This window comes from Syngnathus typhle, linkage group LG10, assembly GCF_033458585.1.
Source record: "Syngnathus typhle isolate RoL2023-S1 ecotype Sweden linkage group LG10, RoL_Styp_1.0, whole genome shotgun sequence".
NCBI lineage: Eukaryota > Metazoa > Chordata > Actinopteri > Syngnathiformes > Syngnathidae > Syngnathus > Syngnathus typhle.
This window is the reverse complement of record NC_083747.1, coordinates 1,262,584-1,284,210: the sequence shown is the minus strand read 5'-3', so window position 1 is coordinate 1,284,210 and position 21,627 is coordinate 1,262,584. Positions and strand designations below refer to the sequence as shown.

The following is a 21,627-nucleotide window of genomic DNA, read 5'->3' as shown; positions in this document are numbered from 1 at the left end:
CTCCATCTCTCCCTCCCTCCCTCCTCTTGGCTCTTATAACGGAGCCGTCCCATCACAGAGGAGCTTTCGCTTCACTTGACTTCACACTGGGACACGGACCAACATGTACTGGGATTCCGCTATCAAGCCCGACACCAAAATAAAGGTATGACGTCATTGCTGGACACAAATGTCTTTCCAAAGGCAAAAAAAAAAATAGTTCTATTTTTCTATTTCTAGATGGAAGTGTGCCAAGGTGGCTTCTACGGGGAGGACTTTAGAACCCAGGAGGTGCCGGCAGGGTTTGACTTTGCATCTTTCGGTGAGTTTCTTTTTTTTTCTTTCTAAATTTGATGATGATGCTTTTCATTCGGATAAAGATGATGAAGAGCCAATTGTTTATGCAGCCGGCTTCCTGTGAGCTTTGGAGGAGGCGGAAAATAGTTTCCCCGTCGGCATCATCATCATCATCACATCTGTCAAAGCTTTTTTGCAACGAGGCCTTGACACATGTGAGAGAGGGAGGGGGCGATGTGCGTGTGTGAATCAGGGTGGTCAAGTTAAAGATACCCTCCCCTGGCTAATCCTTTCCTCCAGACTTCCTTCTCCAACAGATTTAGAGTGCATGCCTCCCTCCCTCCATCACTACGCTGTCACACTCCCTCCGCTGGTGTTTCCTCCACGCTCTTCCTCCCCTGTTTCCTCCATCCATTGAGCTAAAAAGAAAAAAGGCCAGCCTACGCTGATTGGATGGTAAACAAATGTCCCCCCCTCCTCCTGCTCCACTAATAAGTGTTTTGTCTAATTTCTCGAACAGCAGGTTGCCCCCCCCCCCCCCCTCTCCTCATGACGCTTGTATTGTTATGTGCACAGGACACTTCATTAGGTACATTGTAATTTTGCTGCAGAACCTCCCCCGTGGAATAAGACTTTGAACTTCTTACCCTTTTCCTACACTGTAAAAAAAACACAACTTGTGATTTTAGGAGGCTAAAGTAGTCATTTGAGTTACGACTTGAAATGATTCACATTCACAGCAACAACTTTCGTTAGCACAACAACGTAAGCAAGTTGTTTACTCCAAAACAATTTGCTGATTATAAAGCCAATTTTTATGTTAGAACAATTTTTTTTGAAGTTGTTGCGTTGACATTTTCAGTTCACCCATTTTTGCGTGATTATATAAAGTGAAAAAAATAGCTTTGAAAATGTAAGACGGTAAAATTAAAATACAGTAATAATACCAGTTAAATTCAATCCTCTTTATTAATTGTGCAGGCCATGTTTAAGATCACACTCATGTGTATACAACAAAAAAGTCGAACAAAGTAAAAATAAAATAAATATTCTCGCACATAAACATACTTTGAATGAATAAGAGCTTTATTATTTACCTTTTAAAAGTAAGTTGAAAAAGAACGCTCCGGCTTTTGAGTCCATGGAAGGTTTACAGAGCAATACTACCACCTAGTGGCATTTTGTAGCTATTGCACTTCCGTCTGTGTGCGCTGACGTCAGCCCAGACGTGAACTCACCAAAACAATTCGCTGCTTTTGTTTTTTTTGTGTGGCATTATTGCATTTTAGGGAGCATTGATGTATTTTAACATCACGTCTCATATGAGAAGAATTACTCAAATGGACAACATTTATTCCCACTATGGGTGTCTAAACCTTGCCTAATACTTGTGTTCATGTGTGTGTGTGTGTGTAACCTCCAGACTACCCTGGTGAAGATGTGTCTTTTCTGTTAGACAGCAGCAAGGCGTCCACGCAGCAGCCGCAGTATTCACTCGACAGCAGTTATGCCGAGCCGCCGAAAGGTCAATAAAAAAGATTGTTTGATGATTTCGAATGCTCCCTAATTCATTAAACGTGCATCTCCTTTTTCTTTCTTTGCAGTCAACTCAAGCGACATTGGTCTTTTCAACATGGACTCATTCCAGGAATTCACCTGGTGGACTTCTTATCCACAAGGTGTTTTTAGAAATTTTGAAATCAACCTTAAAACGATGCTCCGATATAAAGCGGCCTCGGTGTAAACATCTTATGCACGTTACTAAGCTCGGTTTCCCTTCGGCAGACGGGCTGATGGTGGAGCAGCACCAAGTGAGTGGTTACCAGGAGCCGGGGGCCAATCAGAGCTACCAGAGCCTGGTGCCCCAGAGCGGCCGGTTCAGCCCGGCCACAGAGGGCAGCCACAGCCCCTTCCCGGGCGTCAAAAACACAGACGGCGAGTCGGGATACTGCCGCCACACGGCCGACCTCTACCCTGAGTCGGACGGCCAGAGAGGCTTCTGGTCCGAATACTCCCCGGCTGGCTTTGGCGGTCCCCCGCCGCACCCGCCAACGCCCTCCGTCTGCCCCGCCCCCACCAACCCGAGCCCTCAGCCGTCAGACCACTACTACCCCCGTGTGGCCAAGCGCAAAACTCTCCAGCGGCCCGACAGGGACAGTCACGTGGCCCCTATGTCCGCTTATCCAGGTTTGTACTGTTCTTGGGAAGTTTTTTCTTTTTTTTTTTAAGTAACTACAGAGTCGCTTTTATCGTGTTAACATAATGCCACATGTCAGGTTCTGGCCCGATCCAGCTGTGGCAGTTCCTACTGGAACTTCTTCTGGATTCCGCCTGTCGCACCTTCATCTCCTGGACCGGGGACGGCTGGGAGTTTAAGATGTCTGACCCAACTGAGGTAGTATTGAAGAATATTTGTTATTTAGGGAAGTATCTGCTACCTTGAATTTCTTGATCTCGGCCTTTGTCTTTCCCTCCGCAGGTGGCCAAGCGCTGGGGCCAGTGCAAGAACAAGCCCAAGATGAACTACGAGAAGCTGAGCCGGGGCCTTCGCTACTACTACCACAAGAACATCATCCACAAGACGGCGGGCAAGCGCTACGTGTACCGCTTTGTCTGCGACATGCAGGGCATGCTGGGAAAGACGGCACAGGAGGTGCTGAGCAGCCTGAACATTTTGCCCAGCTCCAGCAGCGCAGAGTCGTCCGCGTCAGACTTCAGCAGCGAGCGATGGGAGTAAAAAAAACAAAAGCTATGGACCTTGTGAGTCATATCATGCGCACAATATGTGACATTTGTGTGCAAAGTCACCATGAGATGAGGAGAATTTGCGGTGGGAATTTTCAACGTGTCAGGCTCAGGGCGAAGGAGGCGTTTACAAAGAGGAACGTGACAGCGCATCTCCCACTATGGTAATTAAAGAAGAAGTGTTGGGGCCCACACCAAAAAGACAAAAACGCTTATACAAAGAAAAAACGAGAAAACTAAATTAATAAAGAAAAAACCCAATTTCAAAAAAACAGTGCAATACTACACACAAATTGCAATTTGTGAGAAAATCATTCACAAGTGTGCCAAAATAAATCTATTTTAATCTTGGAAATAAGGTTGCAACGATAGGATAAAACATTTTTGGGACTCTTTTTACGTCCATAATACTTCACAGCTTTTACTGTTGTTTCTGTTAACCAAAGTACTTGTAAATAGTGTTAATACAGTGTAGTTTTGTGCATTTATTATATTTTTATATACAGTATACAAAACTCAGGTCTACCTCTGTTGTCCGATTACAATGAATAAACTCAAATGATTCGCTCCTTTCCAGTCAGTGTGACGATTGTATAATAGGGGTGTAACGATTCATCGATTCATATCGATTAATCGATATAAAGCTCTACGATTTATTGGCATCGATGCTAAACGTAAACATCGATTTATATCGCCATGTTTGACCTGGGACATTAGACGCGACTTTATTTTGAAATCCAGTTCATTGTTGCTTGCTTCCTCTTTCCGGGAGCAATGCGGGGGCGTGGCGTGTTGTGAGCAGAGCAGGCACGTGAAAGGGGAGTGGACAACTCGTACGCGGCTCCTGGGCTGGTGCTATGGCTAGTGTCCAAAAAGACGAGGAAATTGGCTCCCCTTTAAGCTTCAAGTCGTTCTTTGGAAGCACTTTGTATTCTAAAGAAAAGATGACTCAACGGACAAGACACTTGCAGTTTGTAAATCCTGCCATGCGGTGATCAAATATTCAGGGAGCACAAATCTCGCCGCACATTTAAAGAAAAAACACGACATCAAAGTTCAGTGTTAAAGTAAGCAATTTGTATACTACAATACTCTTGTAATTTCCTAAATAAAGAGTTTGCAGTACCTTGTTGATTTTGCGTATGAATTGTTATAAATCAGGAGATTGTTCTATGTTTTTTTATTTAAAAATAAATAAATAAATAAAAATATCGATCGTGGAGCACTATATCGTCATGTATCGTGAATGAATCACAGCCGTGTTTGACCTGGGACATTAGACGCGACTTTATTTTGAAATCCAGTTCATTGTTGCTCGCTTCCTCTTTCCGGGAGCAATGCGGGGGCGTGTTGTGTTGTGAGCAGAGCAGGCACGTGAAAGGGGAGGCGACAACTAGTACGCGGCTCCTGGGCTGGTGCTATGGCTAGTGTCCAAAAAGACGAGGAAATTGGCTCCCTTTTAGGCTTCAAGTCGTTCTTTGGAAGCACTTTGGATTCTAAAGAAAAGATGACTCAACGGACAAGAAAAACACTTGCAGTTTGTAAATCCTGCCATGCGGTGATCAAATATTCGGGGAGCACAAATCTCGCCGCACATTTAAAGAAAAAACACGACAGTTCAGTGTTAAAATAAGCACTTTGTATACTACAATATTCTTGTAATTTCCTAAATAAAGAGTTTGCAGTACCTTGTTGATTTTGCGTATGAATTGTTATAAATCAGGATATTGTTCTATATTTTTTATTAAAAAATATATATATATATATCGATCGTAGAGCACTATATCGCGATATATCGTGAATGAATCGCAGCAGGCTTTAAGATATCGGCAAATATCGTATATCGGCAAAACCCGCGATTTACACCCCTATTGTATAACAATAAAATGTGTGAATTTACAATGCGTACGTGAACAACGACTGCCCTGATTGCCACTGAAATGTTCCATTTAAGAAAGATAATGTTTTAGATGCAACTGGATGATTGTTTGTATCAAAACATTTGGTTCAGTGTGTAATTCCACAAGATCATTTTTTGTTTTCTAGCTTTGACCTTTTAAAAACATGGAATTTGACATTTGCGTGTGGATGATGCAACACTTATGTCACACTTGTTTCAAACTACTATATATATATATATATATATATATATATATATATATATATATATATATATATATATATATATATATATATATATATATATATATATATATATATATATATGAGTTGTTTGAACTCGTTTAAAGTAGTTTTAAAGTAGTTTAAAGTAAAGCGGTTCATTCAAATGGTCACGTGGTTGGCGGCGCTGTGTTATAAATATTTTGAAATGTTTGGTATTATTAATTTGGTAGTACAATTTGTTGTATTTTTTCTTATTTCTTTGTTTATTTTGTGTAATTGTGTGTGTGTGTGGGGGGGGGGTAGATAGATAGATTAATCGATGTGTATCGATGTATCGTTACACCCCTAATAAATAGATAGATAGATAGATAGATAGATAGATAGATAGATAGATAGATAGATAGATAGATAGATAGATAGATAGATAGATAGATAGATAGATAGATAGATAGATAGATAGATAGATAGATAGATAGATATTTAATCACATGTATTTATTAATATATTGTGGGACTCTCGAAGGGATCACCGGTGTTTGAGTGATGTTCCACTTATTTATTTTCTTTCTGTGTGTTCGTATTTGTCATGGTGATCGTTCTGGTGTTTGTTTAACTAGGCTGCATGTATTTTTTTGTGAATACTGATTTCTCCGACTCCCCGAAAAGGCACCACCGCGATCGGTGAGGGGAGGAGAAAAACGAGAGAAGAAGAGAGGTGAAAGAGGCGGTTGTGTAGAAGTGGAAGACGAATAAAACCACCCTGGGAAACTCAAAACTTGTCCCTCGTTGTGACTCGGGGCCGTAACAATATTTAATGATATTCAGAACTACTGAGATAGATAGATAGATAGATAGATAGATAGATAGATAGATAGATAGATAGATAGATAGATAGATAGATAGATAGATAGATAGATAGATAGATAGATAGATAGATAGATAGATAGATAGATAGATAGATAGATAGATAGATAGATAGATAGATAGATAGATAGATAGATAGATAGATATTTAATCACATGTATTTATTAATATATTTAATGATATTTAGAACTACTGGGAGAAATCGTTTTTTTTTTTTTTAATATACTGTAGTAGAGGTGTAACGAGTTCAAATCTGACATATTTTCAGGTAAGCTGATTGCCAAACATTTCCCATAGTCATCTGCTAGCAAAGGTAGGTCTTTTTTCTATTTCATTTCATTCTTTTTGTTTGCTTTTGTTCCTAAAAACTTCAACTGCGGGTGAGACTACATGCTCCAGCGGTAAATATCAAGATGTCCACACTATTTTTGCTTTAATTGGTCTTATTTTTCCCCTTATTTATTTCTGATATAAACAGCATTTATATGAATATGTGTCTACGTTTGTATAGATAGATATTTGTCTGTAATAATATTGAGTATTCTTTGTGCTCATGTGTTTTGGGTTCTTTGAAAATTTCTTTCACTGGCCGTGCTTGGATGATGTTAGATTCTACCAATTGTCTGACATTCATTCCCAATGTTTTGCACTTCAGAGGAGCACTTTGTGATCAAGCATAGGACGAAGCTGATTGAGTCCGAGACCAACATCAATCCAATTCTGAACCTTCTGCTGGAGCAGAAATGTGACAGTGTGATGATGGCATAACAATAAAATGTGTGAATTTACAATGCGTACGTGACCAACAACTGCCCTGATTGCCACTGAAATGTTCCATTTAAGAAAGATAATGTTTTAGAGGCAACTGGATGGTTGTTTGTATCAAAACATTTGGTTCGGTGTGTAATTCCACAAGATCATTTTTTATTTTCTAGCTTTGACCTTTTAAAAACATGGAATATTACATTTGGGTGTGGATGATGCAACCCGGAAGTGCAGTCGGAAATAAGACGGGGGAATTCCTATTTGTGCTTTATCATTATCGTTTGTTTGTATCGAAAGTGTCACACTTGTTTCAAACTACTATATATAGTGTGTATATATATATATATATATATATATATATATGAGTTGTTTTAACTCGTTTAAAGTAGTTTTAAAGTAGTTTAAAATAAGGCGGTTCATTCAAATGGTTACATGGTTGGCGGTGCTGCGTTCAATGTACCTCGGTAATATGTGAGCCTTGAGTCAATCAGTTGCGCTTTGCTCAAAATTCAACTATGTCAGGTATGTAAGTGTGCCAGGTCAGAATTAATTCAGACCGGATTGATGACATTTCACGATATTTTGCCATGTGTGTTTGCTGTCGAGGTTGGGCGTGTCCATTTCTGCAAAATAAAAACAAACGCGAAAGTCCGCCCACAGCACAGCCGCGCTGCGTTCGGACCGCTCATCTCGCTCGTTCACTAACTTCTCGACTTAATTCCCCGCTAAAAATTTGAAATAATGACCACTATAAAGAGATGCGTGATGGCCGCGCTGCAAAACCTGGATGAGGATCAATACAAAATGTTCTGTAATGCTCTGGTGGATCGCCCCGGTGACAGAAGGGTGGAGGAAAACAAGGTCCGGAGGAAGGACTACATCGACGTAACCAACGTGCTGGTGTCCACTTTCAGCGAGAACGGAACTCCAGCCGTGGTCATCGAATTGCTCGAGAAAATCGGTTGCAGCGATGAGGCCAAAGATCTCGGTAAATGATCGGCGTGTGAGTCAGTGTGCGTCTTCTTCTTTTTTTTTTTTTTATAAATATTTTGAAATGTTTGGTATTATTAATTTGGTAGTAGTACAATTTGTTGTATTTTTTCTCATTTCTTTATTTTGTGTAATTGTGTGGGGGGATAGATAGATCACATGTATTTATTAATATATTTAATGATATTTAGAACTACTGGGAGAAATCGTTTTTTTTAAAATATACTGTAGTAGAGGTGTAACGAGTTCAAATCTGACTTATTTTCAGATGACCGGATTGCCGAACCTCTCCCAAAGTCATCTGCTAGCAAAGGTAGGTCTTTTTTCTATTTCATTTCATTCGTTTTGTTTGCTTTTGTTCCTAAAAACTTCCACTTGATTTGAATTGAACTTGAATTGTTCTTGTTTCCAACCGCAACCGCAGCAACCGCATGCTCCAGCGGTAAATATCAAGATGTCCACACTATTTTTGCTTTAATTGGTCTTATTTTTTTCCCTTATTTATTTATGATATAAACAGCATTTATATGAATATGTGTTTGTATAGATAGATATTTGTCTGAAATAATATTATTTGAGTATTCTTTGTGCTCATGTGTTTTGGGTTCTTTGAAAATGTCTTTCACTGGCCGTGCTTGGATGATGTGAGAGTCTGCCAATTGTCTGACATTCGTTCCCAATGTTTTGCACCTCAGATAAGCACTTTGTGAGCAAGCATAGGGTGAGGCTGACTGAGTCCGTGACCAACATCAATGCAATTCTGCACCGTCTGCTGGAAAAGAAGGTCATCCATGATGGGATCTATGATGAAATCCACGATGCAGAGGGCAACCAGGAAAAGATGACCAAGATCTACAAGCTGGTTCTCAAGTCCGGCAACCGTGCCAAGGACATTTTCTTGGAAATCCTCAAGGAGCAAGAGCCGGCCCTCGTGGAGGAGCTGGAGAACTTTCCAATACAAGGTGTAGATAGATATTTGCCTGTAATAATATTATTTGAGTACTCTTTGTGCTCATGTGTTTTGGGTTCTTTGAAAATGTCTTTCACTGGCCGTGCTTGGATGATGTGAGAGTCTACCAATTGTCTGACATTCGTTCCCAATGTTTTGCACCTCAGAGGAGCACTTTGTGATCAAGCATTGGTCGGAGCTGATTGATTCCCTGACCAGGATCAATCCAATTCTGAACCGTCTGCTGGAAAAGAAGGTCATCCAGGATGAGGTCTATGAGGAAATCCACGATACAAAGGGCAACCAGGAAAAGATGACCAAGATCTACGAGCTGGCTCTCAAGTCCGGCAACCGTGCCAAGGACATTTTCTTGGAAATCCTCAAGGAGCAAGAGCCGGCCCTCGTGGAGGATTTGGAGAACATAGCGTAGATGTCTGTCCTCCTATTTCCACTCTGGCTAATTTACAGAATTCCACTTTTCTCTACGCACGACCTTTTCCGGAGACTAAGAGTACCAAACAAAGTCAAAATGTTAAAACAAGTGTTTGATACACAGATCAGCGTTCTCTTCTGATAAGTTCCGCATGCTCGATGGCCCTGCTGAGGTAACTTGGTGATAAAGCGCTGCCTCAACATGTGAACATCCAATTTTATGGGCTTTCAACTTTAACCTCAGTTTATTGGACATGCCACACCCTCAAAACTGGCTCATTTTCACTCGTGGAGGCAACAGGATGCAGTCCATTGTGTGTTTGTCACATTCGGAATGGTGCCGGACGACTCGGTGCCGCTTGCACCAGGGTTTATTGAAGGGAAAAGACACGATGACGGGAACAAACAGGCAGGAGAACACAGTGAGGTATGGGCAGCAGAAAAGGACGGGAACCAGACGTGGGAAGATCTAGACGGAGTGAAAACGATAAGCAAGATTTTTTACTGATCAAAAAATTACAGGGAGTGACATGCAGACATATATACAATACTGGTAACAAGGGGCAGCGGAGCGGAGATGTGATACAATTCGTGCAAACAATTCTCAGGAAATATTGCAACAATTTGATTTTAAAATCACTTTGATTCAACTTTTAATCTTATGTCTTCTGGCTGTTGTCTCGATCAATAAAACATGAGGGTGGAATGCATGGTTGCCTGTATTCTTTTTATTTCCTTTCATACGTGTCATTATGACATAAAAGTGTTTTTGATCCAAATGTCTACATTAGCCTAACCATAGACCACCTAATCACGCGGCTAATAACATTGTTATTTATTGCATCAAATTTATAACTTATTTAATAGGGGTGTAACGATTCATCGATACACATCAACTAATCGATATAAAGCTCTACGATTTACCGTTTTTTTCCGGGTATAGTGCGCCCCCATGTATAATACGCACGCTAAAAATGGCATGCTGATGCTGGAAAAAAGCCTGTACCCATAATACGCACCCAATTTTTATGATTTTTTTTTTTTAATTCCCAATGATCGTCACACACGCAGGGAGGCAATGGATCCCATTTTTATACTCTTTGGTATGGTCTTAACTAGGCTGGATGTAAATTTTTTTTGTTGGCGATGATTTCTCCGACTGCCCCTAAACGCACCACCGCGCTCCGTGCGCGCATGTGAAAAAGGCGTGCGGACGTGAAAAAGGCGGCTCTGTATGGGAGAGACGTTGAAGAGGAATAAAAACACCCTTGAAAACAGAAACTTGCCCCTCGTCGTGACTCGGAGCCGCAACAAATGTTTTGGATTTGTGTAGGGTACATTGTGACAGACGGCAAACGAGCAGGTGATCGAGCAAGCCGCGTCTGATACGAGAGTGTTCGAAGTGAACAGCAGAGAAGAAAGGAACAAGGCAAAGTGTTGTGAAATAAAATATTACCTGTAATACGCATTTTGTTATTTGCTGATTGAAACTGCTAATTAAACTGTGAATTGAAACTAATAGGAAGAAAACAACTCTCGCTCTTAATATAGCTGACGTGTCTTGCGCATCCGTTCTGCGCATCTGTAATGGCGGCCTCCGTATGACGTCCGGTCCGCGATGGAGATTAAAAACAAACAATATTTGACAATAACACACCATCAAGGATTGCACCATCGCATCAAACGATGTGTCGTCAATTATGAATTTTACTGACTAAGTGTGTTGGGTAGGATGGCTGAATGCGATGCGCCATTGACAACAAACAAGATTTCAAGTTTGATTTCGAGGGAGATTTGTCATGTCTCGTCCGTAGTTTTGCTATGTGTCTAGGTTGCCATAGTTTCTGTTGGCGTCGCCCCTCCCTCCCTTCCTGTGTCACCTCAATCGATGTAACGTGTTTTGTCTTTAAGTCCTGTCTGCCCCTCGCTCACCGTCGGATGATGTCATGATGTCTGTTTGCTTTCTGTTCCTGTCTTTGGTAATGTCACCCTGTCTTTTTGTTCCACGACTTTGTCGGTCAGTCCTGTTGTTGGTTTTGTTGTACCATGACTTTCTTTAAAAAAAAAAAAAATTTAAAAAAAAAAAATTAAAAATGTTTTGTACCCATGTATAATGCGCACCCCAGATTTTAGGACAATAAATTAGTTAAATTTTGCGCACTATACACGGAAAAAAACGGTATTGGCATCGATGCTAATTTGTGCCCTCTCTGCATCCATTTCAACCTGGTGATCCTGAAAGGGGGATCCTTCTATCTGTGGTCCCTTCTCAAGGTTTCTCATTTTCCCCTGGTAGGGGTTTTTAAGTTTTTCCTTGCCCTTTTGGGAGCTTAAGATCAGGGGATGCTTTGAGAAGAATTGTCAATTTCTGTCTATGTGAAGCCCTTTGAGACTGCTTGTGATTTAGGGCTATACAAATAAACTTGACTTGACTTGACTTGATGCTAAACGTAAACATTGATTTATATCGCCGTGTTTGACCTCGGACATTAGACCCGACTTTATTTTGAAATCCAGTTCATTGTCGCTAGCTTCCTCTTTCCGGGCGTGTTGTGTTGTGAACAGAGCAGGCACGTGAAAGGGGAGGTGACAACTCGTACGCGGCTTCTGGGCTGATGCTATGGCTAGTGTCCAAAAAGACGAGGAAATTGGCTCCGCTTTAGGCTTCAAGTCATTCTTTGGAAGCACTTTGGATTCTAAAGAAAAGATGACTCAATGGACAAGACACTTGTAGTTTGTAAATCCTGCCATGCGGTGATCAAATATTCGGGGAGCACAAATCTCGCCGCACATTTAAAGAAAAAACACGACAGTTCAGTGTTAAAATAAGCACTTTGTATACTACAATATTCTTGTCATTTCCTAAATAAAGAGTTTGCAGTACCTTGTTGATTTTGCGTATGAATTGTTATAATTCAGGATATTGTTCTATATTTTTTATTAAAAAAAATATATATATATCGATCGTAGAGCACTATATCGTGATGTATCGTGAATGAATCACAGCAGGGTTTAAGATATCGGCAAATATCGTATCGTGATCCTCTTTTTATCGATATATCGTATCGTGACAAAACCCGCGATTTACACCCCTAGTATCGATGAATCGTTACACCCCTACTATTTACTGCTGAGTAGACGGACAGCTATAATCAAATGTTATAAAAAAATCCATTTTGAAATATTTGCCATATTATAGCTTGGTAACACCTGATGGGTTGTTCTTCCTCGGGTGCGGTGGTTTCCTAAAACTCATATTAGAGGTCAACGATGGCGCCAGAGATAATTTTCTAGGTTTATACTGACAGCTTCAACAAATATTGACAAAAAGACATTTACTATTTAAAATCTGCAAGCTTCTCTCTGAAACGAAATTGTTCTTTGGTTTCTGTCTGACGCATTTACCTCCACTGGAGGTCAGCAAATACCAACGTGGTGACTGCCGGTTTTATGACGTTCTGTTTCTGTCATACTGTAAGGGAATTTTTAATTCAAATAGACCAATGATATAAATCAAAATATTAGGGGTGTAACGATTCATCGATACACATCGATTAATCGATATAAGGCTCGACGATTTATTGGCATTGATGCTCAACGTAAAGATCGATTTATATCGCTGTGTTTGACCTGGGACATTAGACGCGACTTTATTTTGAAATCCAGTTCATTGTTGCTTGCTTCCTCTTTCCGGGCGTGTTGTGTTGTGAGCAGAGCAGGCACGTGAAAGGGGAGTGGACAACTAGTACCCGGCTCCTGGGCTGGTGCTATGGCTAGTGTCCAAAAAGACAAGGAAATTGGCTCCCCTTTAGGCTTCAAGTCTTTCTTTGGAAGCACTTTGGATTCTAAAGAAAAGATGACTCAACGGACAAGACACTTGCAGTTTGTAAATCCTGCCATGCGGTGATCAAATATTCGGGGAGCACAAATCTCGCCGCACATTTAAAGAAAAAACACGACAGTTCAGTGTTAAAATAAGCACTTTGTATACTACAATAGTCTTGTAATTTCCTAAATAAAGAGTTTGCAGTACCTTGTTGATTTTGCGTATGAATTGTTATAAATCAGGATATTGTTCTATATTTTTTATTAAAAAATATATATATATATATCGATCGTAGAGCACTATATCGCGATATATCGTGAATGAATCGCAGCAGGCTTTAAGATATCGGCAAATATCGTATATCGGCAAAACCCGCGATTTACACCCCTATTGTATAACAATAAAATGTGTGAATTTACAATGCGTACGTGAACAACGACTGCCTTGATTGCCACTGAAATGTTCCATTTAAGAAAGATAATGTTTTAGATGCAACTGGATGATTGTTTGTATCAAAACATTTGGTTCAGTGTGTAATTCCACAAGATCATTTTTTGTTTTCTAGCTTTGACCTTTTAAAAACATGGAATTTGACATTTGCGTGTGGATGATGCAACACTTATGTCACACTTGTTTCAAACTACTATATATAGTGTATATATATATATATATATATATATATATGAGTTGTTTGAACGCGTTTAAAGTAGTTTTAAAGTAGTTTAAAGCAAAGCGGTTCATTCAAATGGTCACGTGGTTGGTGGTGCTGCGTCCAATGTACCTCGGTAATATGTGAGCCTTGAGTCAATCAGTTGCGCCTTGCTCAAAATTCAAGTATGTCAGGTATGTAAGTGTGCCAGGTCAGAATTAATTCAAACCGGATTGATGACATTTCATGATATTTTGCCATGTGTGTTTGCTGTCGAGGTTGGGCGTGTCCATTTCTGCAAAATAAAAACAAACGCGAAAGTCCGCCCAGAGCACAGCCGCGGTGCGTTCGGACCGCTCATCTCGCTCGTTCACTAACTTCTCGACTTAATTCCCAGCCAAAAATTAGAAATAATGCGCACTAAAACAGACATCGTGAAGGAGGTGCTGGAAGACCTGTCCAAGCAGGACTTCGAAATGTTCTGTGATGCTCTGGTGCATCGCCCCGGTGACATAAAGGTGGCGAAAAACCAAGTGCAGGATAAGGGCTGCATCGACGTATCCAACGCGGTGGTGTCCACTTTCAGCGAGGACGGAACTCCAGCCGTGGTCATCGAATTGCTCAAGTCCATCAATCTCTGCGATGAGGCCTATAAGCTCGGTAAATGATCGGCGTGTGAGTCAGTGTGCGTCTTCTTTTTTTTTATATAAATATTTTGAAATGTTTGGTATTATTAGTTTGGTAGTAGTAGTAGTACAATTTGTTGTATTTTTTCTTATTTCTTTATTTTGTGTAATTGTGTGGGGGGATAGATAGATCACATGTATTTATTAATATATTTAATGATATTTAGAACTACTGGGAGAAATCGTTTTTTTTTTTGTGTGTAACGAGTTCAAATCTGACATATTTTCAGGTAACCTGATTGCCAAACATTTCCCAAAGTCATCTGCTAGCAAAGGTAGGTCTTTTTTCTATTTCATTTCATTCGTTTTGTTTGCTTTTGTTCCTAAAAACTTCAACTTGATTTGAATTGAACATGAATTGTTCTTGTTTCCAACAGCTACCGCAGCAACCGCATGCTCCAGCGGTAAATATCAAGATGTCCACACTATTTTTGCTTTAATTGGTCTTATTTTTTTCCCTTATTTATTTATGATATAAACAGCATTTATATGAATATGTGTTTGTATAGATAGATATTTGTCTGAAATAATATTATTTGAGTATTCTTTGTGCTCATGTGTTTTGGGTTCTTTGAAAATGTCTTTCACTGGCCGTGCTTGGATGATGTGAGAGTCTACCAATTGTCTGACATTCGTTCCCAATGTTTTGCACCTCAGAGGAGCACTTTGTGATCAAGCATAAGATGAGGCTGATTGAGTCCGTGACCAACGTTGATGCAATTCTGCGCTGTCTGCTGGAAAAGAAGGTCATCCAGGATGATGACTATGACGAAATCTGTGATACAAAGGGCAACGAGGAAAAGATGACCAAGATCTACGGGCTGGTTCTCAAGTCCGGCATCCGTGCCAAGGAGATTTTCTTCGAAATCCTCAAGGCGCAAGAGCCGTTCCTCGTGGAGGAGTTGGAGAACAAAGCGTAGATTTAGTTCCTCCTCTTTCCACTCTTTGGCTAATTTACAGAATTCCACTTTTCTCTACGCACGACCTTTTCCGGAGACTAAGAGTACCAAACAAAGTCAAAATGTTAAAACAAGTGTTTGATACACAGATCAGCGTTCGCTTCTGATAAGTTCCACATGCTCCATTGCCCTGCTGAGGTAACTTGGCGATAAAGCGCTGCCTCAACATGTGAACATCCAATTTTACGGGCTTTCAACTTTAACCTCAGTTTATCGGACATGCCACACACTCAAAACTGGCTCATTTTCACTCGTGGAGGCAACAGGATGCAGTCCATTGTGTGTTTGTCACATTCGGAATGGTGCCGGACGACTCGGTGCCGCTTGCACCAGGGTTTATTGAAGGGAAAAGACACGATGACGGGAACAAACAGGCAGGAGAACATAGTGAGGTATGGGCAGCAGAAAAGGACGGGTACCAGACGTGGGAAGATCTAGACGGAGTGAAAACGATAAGCAAGATTTTTTACTGATCAAAAATTTACAACATATAACAGGAAAACAGGCAGGACCAAACAGGACGGGCAAAAAGGACTATTTGACAGGGAGTGACATGCAGACATATATACAATACTGGTAACAAGGGGCAGCGGAGCGGAAATGTGATACAATTCGTGCAAACAATTCTCAGGAAATATTGCAACAATTTGATTTTAAAATCACTTTGATTCAACTTTTAATCTTGTGTCTTCTGGCTGTTGTCTCGATCAATAAAACATGAGGGTGGAATGCATGGTTGCCTGTATTCTTTTTATTTCCTTTCATACGTGTCATAAATTTATGACATAAAAGTGTTTTGGATCCAAATGTCTACATTAGCCTAACCATAGACCACCTAATCACGCGGCTAATAACATTGTTATTTATTGCATCAAATTTATAACTTATTTAATAATATATACAACGGATTTTTAACGCAACTTCAATTGGAATTGTCATCGTACTCGTCGTTTTGTATTGGGCTGCTGTGTGACCTCCAGGCCACTGGATGTCGCCCATGTGCTTTTCTCAACAAGCGCCAGTGAAAACGCAAGCAGACGAAGAAAAAAGCAACAACAAACGTAACTGGCAGTGGGTGAGCCAATTTGCAACTTGTATTCGTCGTTAAATTAAATTTTTATAGTTTGTTATATAGGAGTAAATTGGCACGTTTGTGCGGTATCTGGTGGAAGAGGTTTGACGGTTTGGCTTGCCTATTTCGCTTCGTTAGCTTGTAGCTAGGAGAAGTGGAATATCCGGGTATTTTTTATGACGTTGCCGATTTAAATTGCTAAATGAGCAAAGAATTAAGATTGTTACATTGTAAAACAGATACGATAGCCTCAAAGAGTACGAAATCTACTTTCTGATCACACCCAACTCACTTTTTTAGATTAAAATAGTATTAAGGATTAGTAATAGTTTTTGCGCAGAAAGAAAAACCATCCCTTGTTCTCTGCTTTGGCCACACTCTGATTGTTGTGTTTTCCCTTTAAAGGCGTGCGGTGAGAAATGAGTTCTCATCTGCTGGTGTCCTGCAACTCTTCCCGTCATGGATCTCTCCTACTGCTTCACTTTGGCCAGTCCTGCTGGCTCCGAACCTTCAGCAGCGGAGCCCGCATCGGCAGCACCCTTCGAGAGAGCTACCGGCTGCTGGAGCTGCCCGCAGACGAATCTGTCAGCCCCGAGCAAGCCAAAGAGTCCTACTTGCGCCTGGCCAAGCTCTACCACCCGGACTCCGGCATGCCCACCGCTGATGCGGCCCTCTTTACTCGGGTGGAGGAGGCCTACCGCTCTGTGCTGGCTCACCACAGTGAGGCCCGGTGTCGAGAGGCGGTGCAGGATGAGGACGAGGACCCGTCCACCGGTGTGGCCCCTCAGCACAGACACTACCTCAGCTATGAGGGCGTGGGCTCAGGCACCCCCAGCCAACGCGAGCGCCAGTACCGCCATTTCCGTGCCGACAGGGCCGCGGAGCAAGTTACGGATTACCGGCAGAGGGAGCACGAGAGAGCGGCGGCGGCCGAAGGGGCGCTGGTGGAGCGGGACGTGCGGCAGCGCAGTAGGAGTATCAAAATCACTCAAGCGGTGGAGCGGCTGGTGGAGGATCTAATCCAGGAGTCCATGGCCCGGGGGGACTTCCGCAATTTAAGTGGCGCCGGAAAGCCGCTCAACAAGTTCCTACACAACCCCTACGCCGACCCCATGACGCACAACCTCAATCGCATCCTCTTGGACAACGGCTACCAGCCGCCTTGGGTGCTCACGCAGCGGGACATCCGCGAGGCCGCCGATCGCATCCGTGGTCACTTGCTGGACGGACGGGTCGGGCTGGGCGAAGCCCTCGGCCCGACAGAGCGCCTCCGCTGGGAGGAGCTGTGCGCTCACGCCGAGGAAGAGTTGGCCAAAGTCAACAAGAAGGTGGACAGCTACAACCTGGTTGTTCCCATGCTCCACATGCAAATGGTACATTTCAGCCTGGCGCGCGAGGTGCGGCGAGCAGAGGAGGCGGCCGGACGGCGCCGAGTTGAACAACGACAGAGGAGGAAGGAGGAGAGGAAGCGGCTCAATGCCGCTTACATCGCCGCCAAGTCTGCAGGCGCCGAGCGAGGACTGCTGTCGTGGATGCAGAGTTGGCTCAAATGAATTGGGCCAAACTTGACTTCATCTTCTTTTTCTGTTTTTAAGCCTTGAGTTTATTGAGCTTGACTGTTTTTGCATAATTCTTCTTTTTTTTTTTTTTATTTGTGAGCGCGCTTCACTGCTGATTTTCCACCTCTGTCGTCGGGTTACAGATGACCACCGACGATGACACCCGAGCCGCGGCGGCCGTAGACGGCGTTCGCTTCCGGCTCCAGTCTTGGGCTATGTACTGCTGGTACGGGTCCTGGGAGCCCTCCAGTTTCCTGGAGCGGATGAAACGAAACATGACCGCAAAGGAGAAGAAGCTGAACATGCCAAACACCAGCAGGATGTAGAAGACTCCTTGGAATGCGGCGGACGTGTTGGCGTGGCTTTGCGGAGATTGCCCAGCGGTTCTGTTGAGGCATTGATGCAACCAGGACAGCAGCAGGGAACTCAAATCAGTGGCGTTGATGTCGGACATGGTCGCCTCCCGCTGCAAGGTGAGCAGTGAGTACAAGTTTTTGTATCCTGGGGAAAATGTTTGTATGTATTGTGACTACGAGAGTCTTTCCTAGTCGAAGTCATCGATTCTAAAAGGAGATAGCAGCAGCCCTAATATATACGGATAGTAATAACGAACATCACAACAATATTACAATGGCTAGATTTGAAAAAAACGTTAAATAAAAAAATTGACTTTTTTCAAATGAGAGACATTTTTAATCGCCACACAGCCAGTTCAACAATATACCACAACAAATCAAATTGGTTAATTACAAAATATATCCTTTCAATTGAAATGATTTTTACCAAAGCTCCCTGAATGTTTATCATCTTATATATGATAAAAAACAAATTTAAGCAATTCTATTTTGGTAAGAAGACTTTTATTTTAAATGTTCATCTCCTAAACTAACATCCTTGTAATGTAAACCAAAGTCAATGAGATAACAAAGTTGTAATAAAGCTCTCATCAGCTTACCTGTGTGATGACTTTGCTTGCCCTCCCACTATGGCCCAGACGCAACGTTCCGGCCGCCTAAAAAGCAAACCCCCTCGCCGGGTCCTACCTAAAGCTCCTCCAATGCCTCGCTGTCAACACGTTTAATGAAAACATTTGTTAGAATTCAACTCTAGAAAAGAATATGTGAGGACAGCGCCATGCAAATGATTCCCTCCTATGATTAAGACCTGTGTGAAATGACAGCTCCGTGGCAGAACAATGCTTTCACTGTGCCACTGTGACCTCCACGTGTCCTTGAACGCACCGTTTGCACTCCACATCTACACTATGGATGTACTTGTATGAGGAATGAGATGCATACAATAAAAATCAGTGGTTATAAGGGGTGTAACGATAATGCTCTACAATTTATTGGCATTGATGCTAAACGTAAACATCGATTTATATCGCCGTGTTTGACCTGGGACATTAGACGCGACTTTATTTTGAAATCCAGTTCATTGTTGCTTGCTTCCTCTTTCCGGGAGCAGTGCGGGGGCGTGTTGTTTTGTGAGCAGAGCAGGCACGTGAAAGGGGAGTCGACAACTCGTACGCGGCTCCTGGGGTGGTGCTATGGCTAGTGTCCAAAAAGACGAGGAAATTGGCTCCCTTTTAGGTTTCAAGTCGTTCTTTGGAAGCACTTTGGATTCTAAAGAAAAGATGACTCAACGGACAAGACACGTGCAGTTTGTAAATCCTGCCATGCGGTGATCAAATATTCGGGGAGCACAAATCTCGCCGCACATTTCAAGAAAAAACACAACGTCAAAGTTCAGTGTTAAAATAAGCACTTTGTATACTACAATAGTCTTGTCATTTCCTAAATAAAGAGTTTGCAGGACCGTGTTGATTTTGCGTATGAATTGTTATAAATCAGGATATTGTTCTATATTTTTTATTTAAAAATAAATAAAGAAATAAAAATATCGATCGTGGAGCACTATATCGTGATGTATCGTGAATGAATCACAGCAGGCTTTAATATATCGGCAAATATCGTATCGTGATTCTTTGTATCGATATGATATCGTATCGTGACAAAACCCGCGATTTACACCCCTAGTGGTTATATTTCACACGGTGCTTTTTTGATCAAATAAAAGACTTATTTAGGTTCATCTAAGTTAACGCCATCACAGTCCAGCAATCTGCAACACAAAAATGAGAAGGGGAAAAAAAAAGATTAACGACAACTCTAGAAAAAGTTCTGATGATAGTGGTGTTGAAGAATTTGATAACATTTCTAAAAAAAACTGTCAAATTATTTTTATTTACTCATTTTTTTGCATATTTTATCTTAAATATATTTTTCAATATTTATTTGTATTTCATATATATTATATATATTTAATCCGAGAAAATGACTTCCAGTTTTTGTAAAATTACAATTCACTAATTCTGCTGAAATGATGCATTCCTGGTCCATTTAGTGAATTATGAAGGATCATTCGACATACTCCTTGTGAGCCTTGAGAGCTCTGCGTGCCTGGCGGGCGTCCATGTCGTCCGACACCTTCTTGTAGCAGTAGACCACCACCACGATGAGCCACAACTGCAGGAGCACGATCAGCACATACATGACCATCTCCGACACCACCGCCGCCAGCTCCCGGTTGGCTTCAACGTAGATGGCAAACTCAAATGACTTAGCGTAATTCATATCGACCGAAGCGTGGTTACGGGGGCGGATCCTCACCGGCGTCCACCACGCTGAGCTCCACCTCCTTCTCCACGATGACGTGGTGCCGGAAGCCCGCCAGCAGAAGCGTTCGGCTGAAAGTGCAGCGATACGTTCCGGCGTCCCCGTAGCTGACGTTGCGCACGGCGACGGTGGCCGCCTGGATGTCCTCGCCTCTGGTGCCCAGCCAGTCCAGACGTCCCCTGAAAGCTTCGTCCACTACGTCGGCACTCGGGTGCTCGTAGTGGAAGATCTGGAGGGAAAGGCGGCACGGGTTTTTGCTTTGACAGAAAATTCATTTACCGTAATTTTCGGACTATAAGTTGCGTTTTTTTTCATAGTTTAGGTGGGGGGGGTCGACTTATACTCAGGAGCGACTTATATACATATATATGTTTTTTTTTTTTCACTTTTTTGGGCATTTTATGGCTGGTGCGATTTATACTCCGGTGCGACTTATAGTCCGAAAATTACGGTAGCTAGAAATCCACTGTCATCTCACATGGGTGAAATTTTCCTGTCCTTGAGGTCTGAAGTGCCAGTCCACGGTGGCGACGGCGCCCACTTCTGCTCGTTTCTTGCAGGAAATGCAACCCAGGACGAAGGCCTGGCCCCGTACGGCCTCCGTCAACGAGTCCACCTCGGCACAGCCGCCCAGACACTCGCACGCTACAAAACGGTATTGGCGTACTGAAAATGTCATCACTTAAACAGAAAAATGGTTTGAATGAAATGAATGTATTCGTAGTTATGAAGTCATATCGTCATTATTTCCTCAATCCCTTTCCACAAAAAGGCCTCCAAATATTCCCGAGTGATTTCTGGACTCACCAAGCAGACTGACGACTATAAGAAAAGGCCGCTGGATCTGTGCCAGAGCCATTGAACAAAATCCACCGGGGCACCTCATCCAAGCTCCATAAAGTCCTCCGTTTACGTCGAAAATGAGTCCAAGAATTGACAGATGAGACAAAAAGTTGTTTTGCGAGTCGTCCCGGGCTACTCGCTGCTCCGAGGAGGCTTTGAGGAGGTTATATTTAGGCGCTGCTGGCAATAATACCCAAAGCCAGCTGGGAAC

General features: G+C 42.2%; 5 protein-coding genes across 7 annotated transcripts; 3 read left to right on the top strand and 2 right to left on the bottom strand.

Annotated features, from left to right (window-relative positions):
• Nucleotides 1-3,597, top strand: etsrp (ETS1-related protein). 2 transcript variants are annotated; one of them, XM_061288140.1, is made up of 7 exons: nt 1-145; nt 220-301; nt 1,733-1,801; nt 1,881-1,955; nt 2,062-2,463; nt 2,553-2,671; nt 2,756-3,597. In XM_061288140.1, the coding sequence occupies exons 1-7, from the start codon at nt 104-106 to the stop codon at nt 3,011-3,013; spliced, it is 1,047 nt and encodes a 348-aa protein (XP_061144124.1). In that variant the 5' UTR covers nt 1-103; the 3' UTR covers nt 3,014-3,597. The 2 variants fall into 2 exon arrangements, with proteins under 2 accessions (XP_061144124.1, XP_061144123.1); XM_061288139.1 differs by having other exon boundaries at nt 1,700-1,801.
• A 1,880-nt stretch (nt 3,598-5,477) lies between these two features.
• Nucleotides 5,478-9,854, top strand: LOC133160466 (NACHT, LRR and PYD domains-containing protein 1 homolog). The gene is made up of 5 exons (XM_061288148.1): nt 5,478-6,321; nt 6,664-7,761; nt 8,032-8,076; nt 8,459-8,725; nt 8,880-9,854. The coding sequence occupies exons 2-5, from the start codon at nt 7,515-7,517 to the stop codon at nt 9,140-9,142; spliced, it is 822 nt and encodes a 273-aa protein (XP_061144132.1). The 5' UTR covers nt 5,478-6,321; nt 6,664-7,514; the 3' UTR covers nt 9,143-9,854.
• Nucleotides 9,855-16,237: 6,383 nt separating this feature from the next.
• LOC133160460 (dnaJ homolog subfamily C member 28-like) lies at nt 16,238-17,889 on the top strand. The gene is made up of 2 exons (XM_061288138.1): nt 16,238-16,339; nt 16,742-17,889. The coding sequence occupies exon 2, from the start codon at nt 16,756-16,758 to the stop codon at nt 17,887-17,889; it is 1,134 nt and encodes a 377-aa protein (XP_061144122.1). The 5' UTR covers nt 16,238-16,339; nt 16,742-16,755.
• Nucleotides 17,890-18,001: 112 nt separating this feature from the next.
• LOC133160470 (potassium voltage-gated channel subfamily E member 2-like) lies at nt 18,002-19,073 on the bottom strand. Its single transcript, XM_061288155.1, has one exon. It carries the CDS (start codon nt 18,347-18,349, stop codon nt 18,002-18,004), a length of 348 nt encoding a protein of 115 aa, XP_061144139.1. The 5' UTR covers nt 18,350-19,073.
• Nucleotides 19,074-19,750: 677 nt separating this feature from the next.
• Nucleotides 19,751-21,598, bottom strand: si:ch211-225p5.8 (uncharacterized protein LOC555567 homolog). 2 transcript variants are annotated; one of them, XM_061288149.1, is made up of 5 exons: nt 21,381-21,598; nt 21,052-21,218; nt 20,568-20,802; nt 20,329-20,488; nt 19,751-20,019 (listed from the first exon to the last, which is right to left on the bottom strand). In XM_061288149.1, exons 1-5 carry the CDS (start codon nt 21,457-21,459, stop codon nt 19,977-19,979), a joined length of 684 nt encoding a protein of 227 aa, XP_061144133.1. In that variant the 5' UTR covers nt 21,460-21,598; the 3' UTR covers nt 19,751-19,976. The 2 variants fall into 2 exon arrangements, with proteins under 2 accessions (XP_061144133.1, XP_061144134.1); XM_061288150.1 differs by having other exon boundaries at nt 20,329-20,423.
• Nucleotides 21,599-21,627: the final 29 nt, after the last annotated feature.